Below are 9,484 nucleotides of genomic sequence, written 5' to 3' on the forward strand. Positions count from 1 at the left end.
GCTTTGAGTCTTTGTGCTAAGCTAAGCTAACCATCATCTGGCTGTGCTTTCATATTTAACAAACAGATGCAGTATATCTGTGGTGTTGTAGGTGCGTGGAAACAAACAAGGAGGCGAGTATTCCCTTTGGCTGCACCATGTGGCCGTTTATTTCCATCCATACAAAACATACACACATTCACTTCCTGCCACCCTTTAACCCCCCCTGTCACCAGGGGCCCCTCCCTTAAAGGGGCCCCGTGAATTCGGTCGTTCCCTACAGTGTCAATCTTCTCCTCTTGCACTCGGTAAGAACGCGAACACTCGTATTTCCCAAACTGTTCTCAAACATGCCAGTTGTTAGAACACGAGAATGTATCTGAACTACACGAATGACAAAGACAAACCCAATGAATATCAGACACACAGATCAATGGTGTTTAATAGATGATGTAAACGTGATGCGGGGCCCTCTAGGATGCCCCTCTCAGCAGAGAGTTGTGACGATGCCCACTAGGGTGGCCTTATAATTGGAAGATGCGATGCAGCGGCATAAAGGCTGCTCTGCATGCTAGAAAAACGTCCCACGTGCTGGTGCCTCACCCCGTTCAGCTGCTGCCCTCCTGCAGTCACCAGCCTGTTACCCACAGACCACTCGGCCTCACAGAGCCACTTCATTCTGTGACATCCACAGCTGTCATCGATGCGAAGCAAAGGCCTGGAAATGCACCACGCTTGTTACCGAACCTGGAATAGATGCTATTCTGTTAATATAATTAGGCGTGTGTGTGTGTGTGTGTGTGTGTGTGTGTGTGTGTGTGTGTGTGTGTGTGTGTGTGTGTGTGTGTGTGTGTGTGTGTGTGTGTCCCCCACTGGTTGGTTTTGCTGACTCACTGTGTGCCACTCAGCAGTCGGAGCACGTCGCACCCTTTAATAGAGCGACATGATGATGCAATCTCTCTTTTCCTGCTGCACTAAAGAGCTCTCTCTCTCTCTCTCTCGCTCGCTCTCTCTCTCTCTCGCTCTCTCTCTCGCTCTCTCGCTCTCTCTCTCGCTCTCTCTCGCTCTCTCGCTCTCTCTCTCTCTCGCTCTCTCTCTCTCTCTCTCTCTCTCGTCTCTCTCTCTCTCTCTCTCTCTCTCTCTCTCTCCTCTCTCTCGCTCTGGCTCTGTGGAAGAACTTAGAAAGGCTTTTTCAAGAGTTCTTTGTGAGACTAAGGGTTAAAAAGAGAACGCACACAATACAGAACCACCCCCCCCCCCCCCAAAAAACTGTTATTGTGAACCAAGATTATTGTAGGTTGCTCTGCACCACATCAGGTCTTTCAGGCTCTAGGGTTCTACATGAAACCCTTGCAACATAAAAGGGTTCTAGTCAGAACCTACTGGGTGGGTTCTAGATGAAACCCTTGGAATATATAAATGTGCTAGGTAGAACCTCCTGGTTCGGTTCTAGATGAAACCCTTGGAACATAAAAGGGGTCGCTGTTGAACCCCATGGTTGGGTTCTTGTTTGCATCCTAAGAAGGTGGAAAGGTTTTGGATAGAACCTCCAGAGAGAGTTCTGTGTGGAACCATTACACCAAAGAAGGGTTCTCTGCAGAAACTCTGGGTGAAACCTTTCACATGTGGTTCTAGGTATAACCTTTTATGTTGCGTTCAAGGTAGGCTGTAAGTTCTAACAGGAACCAAAATGGGTTGTCCTCTGAGAAGAACCCTATATGGTCCTTTTGTTTCTAGCCGCTGGCTGCTCTCTGATACCGTCACAGATGTCTCCTCTCGTTCTCTTCTCTCTACATCAACATGCTCTGTTTAACCTCCAGGTGAACGCAGAATGGTTCTAAAGATAAAAGAAGGAAAGCTCTTCAGACCGTTCTCTCCCCCCGTGAACCGCCACGAGAGACCCCGTCTGTGTGAGGGATTTCATGGAATGCATTAGTCGTTGGAGCCCTCTGCCTCACTCCCGGCCACTCTCGGCCATTTGCTCACACTAACCCTCCTGTCTCACCCTCCAGATTGGATTTAATAGGAACAATAGAGTGGGTTCCTTTTACGCAGTTGGTCTTGTAAGCTTTGTGTGTGTGTGTGTGTGTGTGGGCTTGCTGTTACATTAGCTCATGCTTGAGGCACGAGGGAATATGTTGCTTATGAATGCCGTTGATTTTCAAAGCTATGTAGGAAAGAGAGAGGGGGGGGGGGGCGTTGGGGACCTCCAGCTGACAGTCGGCAGTCGGCCCCAGTAACTGAATCATTGGATGCAGATAAAAGGTTTCGAGGTCATTACTGCGGTCTACGTTCTCCCTGTCTCCCTGTTCCTCTTTCTGTGTTCCTCAGGGACGTTGGATGCACTTTGATTGTTATTGTCTCTCTGCTGGAGGCAGACTGGTGTTTATGGATACAAACAGAATCGCCGCTACAGTATAATACAGTATAGCTTCATTGGAAACTCAAATGTTACCAAGCATACGTGAGGAGAACTATTTCAGAGTCATGTAGAGAAGTTGAAGTGAACAATGCCAACTTAATGTTCACCCAAATATTTATTTTAATACGCCTTCTGCACGGAGGTGGATTAGAAATGTGTTCACTATGTGTTCAGTATACAGTGAGCCAATGATCCCATGTTTACTTCCCTAAGCCAGCGGTACGTTACGTTTTATGTGGGCAGTGTGTTTGTGTAAGTAGTCTTCTAATTAAATGCGTCATTATTGACATGTTGGGTGTGAGAGCTGTTCTACAGCAGCGTGTTTGTCAGTGAAGGCAACGTGATTGTTGACCCGACTGGAGAGGTGCGCTTCTATCTCACGGGTGTTGCACACATTTCAAGTGTTGTTCCGTGAAAATATGGCATTTGATACTTTATCTCGCTGACATTTTGGATGAAGTCGCCGTTCAACACGTTCAACGTTCTATAAACGCTTATTTTTAACGAGGAAATGTGCACACAGGAAACGGTGGTGATGTGGCGCTTCAATACCTTTCTGTAAAAATAATATAAGATCTGTGATCAAATTAAAAAATATATATTGCAGAAGTTTAAAATGTACAAATTAAAGGTGCTCACGATACAGAATAGCCAGTTTTTGTATTATATTATTGATGCATTAAACTGTAAGCATAAGGTTTTAGTTGGTCGAGATCATAGTCTGTATATAAGAAGTACGTATTGGTCATGACGTCACTTGTTGGTCTATGGACTGCAATTTTGAGGCCTTGAATTCAGTATTTAGGCCGTCGCCATTTTGTTTTCTTTTGCAACCAGAAATGACTCAAGACAACCGAACTCTGAATAAGACTCAAATGTTACAATTGACTTTCATGAAGTGAAAACACACCGTGAAAGGGTTAACTCCCGGACTGGACAACGCTGTGGTAGAGACCTGTCAATCAGCGTGTAGCCCCGCCCTAAAGCATCCCCTGCTTTATGGTCTGTGTGACTCTAAATGGAGCATAATGTACTAAATGAACATCATGCTGTATTGAAGAAGACTTGAAACTAGAGATTGAGACATAAACTCATGTTTACAATGTTTACTGAGGGAATAAATCAAGAGAGAAGTAGAGTCATTTTCTATAGACTTCTATACAACCAGAGGAGTCGCCCCCTGGTGGACACTAGAGAGAATGCAGCTTTAACACGTGAAGCATCGGCTTCACTTTTCCAAAATGGAGGTTGTCGACTGGTCGAGAATTACTTATTTGGGTTGTTTAATCTATAACAAGGCATCATATTTCATGTATTGATCCTGTTTTGTTTTTAAAATCCAAATCTGAAATGTAGTAGCTGTTGAATAATGAAGTGAAGTAAAAAGTAAAGTTCAAGCACACCAACACTGTACCTAATACTAGGTTAAATGTACTTTGTCACTTTCTACTAAAGGCACAACTGTTCAAAGACACCTGTAAAACAATTCAACAATTAAGTCTTCACAAAACTTTCAATTGAGCCTTTGTTTTGTCCCGCCCCTTGAAAGCAGTCCGGCCAATCACAGCGTAGCATCGTCTCGATCTCATGCAACGGTTTCAGATGTTCTTCATCTTCAGGCGGGTTCAGTGGATGTGGAGCTCGTCCTGTTTAAATGTTAGTGGAGCTAACATCAGCAGAGGACGTTAGCACACATGACACATAAAAACATGACATTTCTTCAGGGAGTGCAGTCAGTGACAGGGGGGTCTCCGTGGTAACGTCGTCGGAGTAGCAGCTGTCTACAGCCGGTTGTTGTAGACTTAGCGGTGCTGTTACTGGGTTGTAATGGGACCTTGATGCTTGTGCTGCTGCCCCCTTCAGACCGTTCTTCACATTTCCTTTGGGACGGAAGTTTAGTATCTGAACAAAGAAAAGAAGTTCAGCCAAACATTCATCAGGATCAACACTTCCTACATCCGGCTAGGTCCTCCTTCGATATCTCCGTAACGAATGTGTGTTTCTTCCTAATGTGTTTGCGCTGCAGGTGTGTCACCCAGAGCCATGTTTTTATAGAGATGCACAGTTGCCGCGTGAGCAGTGGCGTTTATGAGGGACGGTGCATGTGTGCACGGGTAGAGAGTGACTAATGGCTTCAGGTCCACGGGGGAGGCACGGGGGTGGAGAGAGAGAGAGAAACAGGAAGGTGGAGAGGAAGTATGAGACGGGGGAAGATGATGGGACGATGGGATGCCGGAGGCGTCACTCCGAGGGACTCGATTTCTGCGCCAGAGAGTGATGAAGACAAGGAGGAAGAGGGAAGGAGCAGGAGAGAGAGGGAGAATGCGATAGAGACAGAGTGCAAGAAAGAGGATCGCACCGTATGCAACACCATCTCTGGACCCAGACGGAGAGAGGAGGAGGAGGAGGAGGAGGAGGAGGAGGAGGAGGAGGAGGAGGAGGAGGAGGAGGAGGGGGAGGAGGAGGAGGAGGAGGAGGAGGAGGGGGAGGGAGATTGGTATCACATGAGAGGGAGGGGAGTAAAGAGCAAGGTGAAGAGAGGGAGTGCAAGATACAAGAGGACTAACTGCACCGATGGGGGCGCCAGAGGGGGGAGAGAGAGAGAGAGAGAGAGGGGGCGGGAGGGAGGGAGGGAGGGAGGGGATGGAGGAGGAGGACAACAGCCTGAAGAGAGTGGAGCTGAATAACAGTGAAAGAACAGGAGGAGAAAAAACATCAAGACACTGGACTGGAAATAGAAAAGTAACGAGAGAGAGAGAGAGAGAGAGAGAGAGAGAGGGGGGGGAGAGAGAGAGAGAAGGAAAGAGGTCATATAGTTCAAGTGTTTTCTTCCTCGGGAGGACCCGGATGTTTATTCAGATGCAACACCTGTTATTCTATTATCTGATGATCAAGTGTTAAACTGTTTCCAGCGTGTGTGTGTGTGTGTGTGTGTGTGTGTGTGTGTGTGTGTGTGTGTGTACGTTGGACTCTGCAGCATTTTGCGCCTACCTGCACGCCGTTTGACCTTCCGTAGTCAGCAGGCAGAGCGAGACTGCAGAGAGGGAGGGGGCGAGAGAGAGAGAGAGAGAGAGGGAGAGAGAGAGGGAGGGGGCGAGAGAGAGGGAGAGAGAGAGGGAGAGAGAGAGAGGGAGAGAGGGAGGGAGAGGGAGGGGGCGAGAGAGAGTGTTAAAGTGGAGACGTGGCCGAGGGAGCTGTTGCATTGTGATTCGTCTGCACCGTCCTCCCGACCTGTCCTCCCGACCTGTCCTCCACTTATCGGGACAAACAGCCTGAAGACTTGATCTTTCTTTTTGCCCTTTAACGGCTCTTTGTGAAATGTACTTTTGAATATATATATATTTATATATATTTTAATACCACTTCCCACTGGAACGATGGACTTGTCAGGCAACCCCCGAGGGGGCTCTGCACGTGCTCCCGGCGCGGGAAACCCGAGGACGGGGGAGGCTAGAGTGGGAGAGGGCATGATGAGGATTGGGGGGAGAGACCCCCCGCTGAGGCCGTCACCTTTCCGGATGCTTCGAGTGCTGGACTCGTGCCGTCCTCCAGGAAACCGCATCGGTGAGTCTGGTCTCCGCTCCGTCCTCCATTTAATAATCAGACCCACACTCTCATCTGTGGAGGGTTTTTTAGGGTTAATCTGGATGATTGTGTGAGTCACGTCTTTGTGTAATACGGCCTACAATGGTTTTAATGCCAGTGCATTGACACACATGTGTCCTATGCTTCTATTAGAGACAGAGACCTGGAGTCATGTTGAGCCCAAACTTTAGACTTTGGTCTATTTTTCTTCACCAACACGTCTTCTTGTGAATGTGAAACATTCATTTTATTACTTTGTCTGTTTACATCTGTAGATTTCTGCTAAATTCACCAAAGGTAACTATTAGATAACGCCTCATTTGCATATTTAAAATATGTTTAAATACAAATAATAATCCTCTTAATGTGAGCGATGAAGTGGTGAAGTTTCATGTCTCTCTTGCATATTTAAACATAACATTTAAAAAAGAAATGTCTTCATCCTGTGGAGGTTTCGTGTTGATATATTTTAGGACATTTCTTTCACCCCATTCATCTGCAGTGTCTCCCCTTAATTGGTAGAATAAGCTGATCCCACGGATTTGAACATTTTACAAATAATAATTTATTCATTTCTAAATATCATATGTGGCTGGTTTGAAGACGGCCCGGGGTGTGTGTGTGTGTGTGTGTGTGTGTGTGTGTGTGTGTGTGTGTGTGTGTGCGTGTGAGATCTCTGTTCCTGCTGCCTCTGGCCTCAGAGCAGGAAGCAGGAGTAGAACACTTCAGTTCAAAGCAGAGTTGTAAAAGTGTTAATGCCTCGGACGTAGTCAGTGACTGTTCGTTCTACCAGCGAACCCTCTGACCTCAAAGGCTGGGCTGCCGTGAGAGCTGATGTTAAAAATAAAATCCCTCGATTTCCATTCCTCTCTGAAGGACTCGTGAAGCAAATCTTTTCCACTGGCTCTTCAACGTTGGAACGTTGGTTTGGGACAAGATTACTTTGTTGTTTTATAATCCTTCGACGCCTCTTTTCAATATAAAACTTTCACACAAATATGACAATCGATTTTTAAACCACCAACTTCTTTATTCAGCGTTGCCTTCAACTAACCGTCACTCTTCTTTTGCATGTTTTATCTTGCATTATTTGCATGTTTTATCTTGCATTATTTGCATATTTTATCTTGCATTATTTGCATGTTTTGTTCTTTTAGTGTTTGTTGTTCATTCTCTTGTTTCTTCACTTTTTCCTGACTGCTCCTCTGTGAGAAAGCTGCTGCACACATCATGTTATTCTGGGCGTATGAGAGACAAATCGGCGCGCAGCAGAACATTATCGGACCGCATAGTTTCCAGGCAGCAGGTGAAGGACTGTTCCACCGAGGTCAGCCCCCCTCGTCTGATCCGCCCTCATCTCCATGACTGTTTTCACACAAACAGAGGAGATCACGACCTTTCTGAAAGTGAGACCGACCTTATGTCTCATTAGCAGGGCTGTGTGTGTGTGTGTGTGTGTGTGTGTGTGTGTGTGTGTGTGGGGAGATATCCTGGATCAGTTTCCCCGTCTCTCCGGTGTCTGTTTCCTTGAGTTTGCGGTTTCACCATCGGTGGGTTGATTCCTGATATGAAGACTGGCGCTCTCGGTTTTCTTACCACGCTGCTCTGCGTGCAGACGCCGTGTTTCTCGTGTCTGGCTGTCGAGGCCGCGGGCCGAACATCGAGACTCCTGTTTTGCTAACGAGCATTATGCTGCTTCTGACAACAGATAGTTAGAGCGACGGACAGCTCCATCGGCGTAAGAGGAATCCATCTTGAACAATACAAAGAAAGCTGTTCCTCCTCCTCCTCCTCCTTCTTCTTGTTCTTGTTCTTGTTGTTGTTGTTGTTGTTGTTCTTCTTCTTCTTCTTTTTCTACTTTGTCTTCTCCTTTTCCGATTTCAACTTGTTCGCCTTCGTCTTACTCTATTTCTTCTTCTTTGTGGTCTTTCTTTCTCTTCTTGTTCTACTTTGTCTTAATCTTTGTATTTTTCTTCTCCTTCTACTTCTCCTACTTCATCTTCTTCCTCCTCTTGTTCTTGTTCGTCTTCTCCTTCTTCTTCTGTGTCGTTGTCTTCTTCTTTGTTTTTCTTCTTCTTCTTCTTCTTCTTCTTTGTTTTTCTTCTTCTTCTTCTTCTTCTTCTTTGTTTTTCTTCTTCTTCTTGTTCGTCTTCTTCTTCTTCTCCTTCTTCTTCTCCTTCTTCTTCTTCTTCTTCTTCTTCTTCTTCTTCTTCTTCTTCTTCTCCTTCTTCTTCTTCTTCTTCTTCTTCTTCTTCTTCTTCTTCTTCTTCTTCTTCTTTGTTTTTCTTCTTCTTCTTCTTCTTCTTCTTTGTTTTTCTTCTTCTTCTTGTTCGTCTTCTTCTTCTTCTTCTTCTTCTTCTTACTTCCTGATCTTATTTCAACTGAAATCCTGCTCCCCTATCCTTCCGTCTCACTCTTCTGCCTATGGTGTCTGTTTAAAATGTAAACAGTACATCATGGTCAGTTTCTTCTACCAAGCACACGCACACACACACACACACGCACACACACACGCACACGCACACACACACACACAGCGTATGTGCTGCACATGACCCAGACTAGAGAGCATACCCTGAAACCCAAAGAGAGACCCTTCCCCCCACATTCACTCACACAAACCCCTCTGATGGAGGCAGCGGTGTCTGCTGCACCGTGACTCATTCATCAGATGGAGTCTGAGGGGAACAGAGTTGTGGGGGGGTTGGCGGGAAAAGACGTTGCATGCTGGGTGATATCGATCTCTGACCTCCTCGTCTTACTAATGGCGTTTTATACACACTCTGGTAACACCTCTGTGTAACACCCCCCCACTGCATTGCTGGTGGTACAATCCATCCTCTGCTGTGTATCTGAGACGGGTGAATGAAATCTAAGGCTACATCCACACTAATGCGTTTACCGCCATTATTTCCGTCCATACTAGCACGTCTGAAAACCAACATCACATGGCTGTTCACGTACGGTATTAAAGCTGAAGTCTCTGCCGCGCTGGGGAGCATTTTTGCTTTTGTTCGTTTACAGTTTCTGTGTGAACGTCACAAATGTGCAGAACAAAATAAGCATCGATAAGAAAAGGAAAGTCCTCCGTTTTGTTTCCGTCCTCAAAGCTTCAAACCGTGACTTCAAACGTCCGCTCCGTAGGTCCGATAACACCGCAGGACACGCCGCTCACCAGCCGCTACAATAACGGCTGCTTCCTCCGCATGTCGGCAGCAGTAGAATTATAGAATGCTGAATTTAACGGCACGAAAGCTGCTGGTAAAGACAACACGGTCAGGTTATGGTAGCCGAGTAGTGATGATGTTTGTTTGTTTTATTACGCCGGCGTGACGAATCAGTGATCAGCTACCGTTGGCGTCGACGTCATCGTTTCAAAGGTCTCTGTTTCTGCTTCGACCCGTCCACACGACCACACAAACCCGGAGTTTTTTTAACTTACCCGGCATCGCTTGTGCTCTAAAACTCCGGAGTAGTGTGGACGCTGGGCTGATGTGC

At 46.3% G+C, this 9,484-nt stretch overlaps 1 protein-coding gene across 1 annotated transcript in view; it reads left to right on the forward strand.

The window, feature by feature from the left end:
- LOC306781195 (cyclin-dependent kinase 18-like) overlaps nt 1–9,484 on the forward strand; it is a 42,014-nt gene that overhangs the window by 13,320 nt on the left and 19,210 nt on the right. The window contains exons 4-5 of the mRNA XM_079273938.1: nt 5,792–5,965; nt 9,131–9,204. Coding sequence (XP_079130064.1) covers nt 5,792–5,965; nt 9,131–9,204 — 248 coding nt within the window. The remainder of the gene's footprint in view (nt 1–5,791; nt 5,966–9,130; nt 9,205–9,484) is intronic.

The sequence above is a fragment of the Melanostigma gelatinosum genome (assembly GCF_949748355.1).
Source record: "Melanostigma gelatinosum genome assembly, chromosome: 8".
Classification (NCBI taxonomy): Eukaryota; Metazoa; Chordata; class Actinopteri; order Perciformes; family Zoarcidae; genus Melanostigma; species Melanostigma gelatinosum.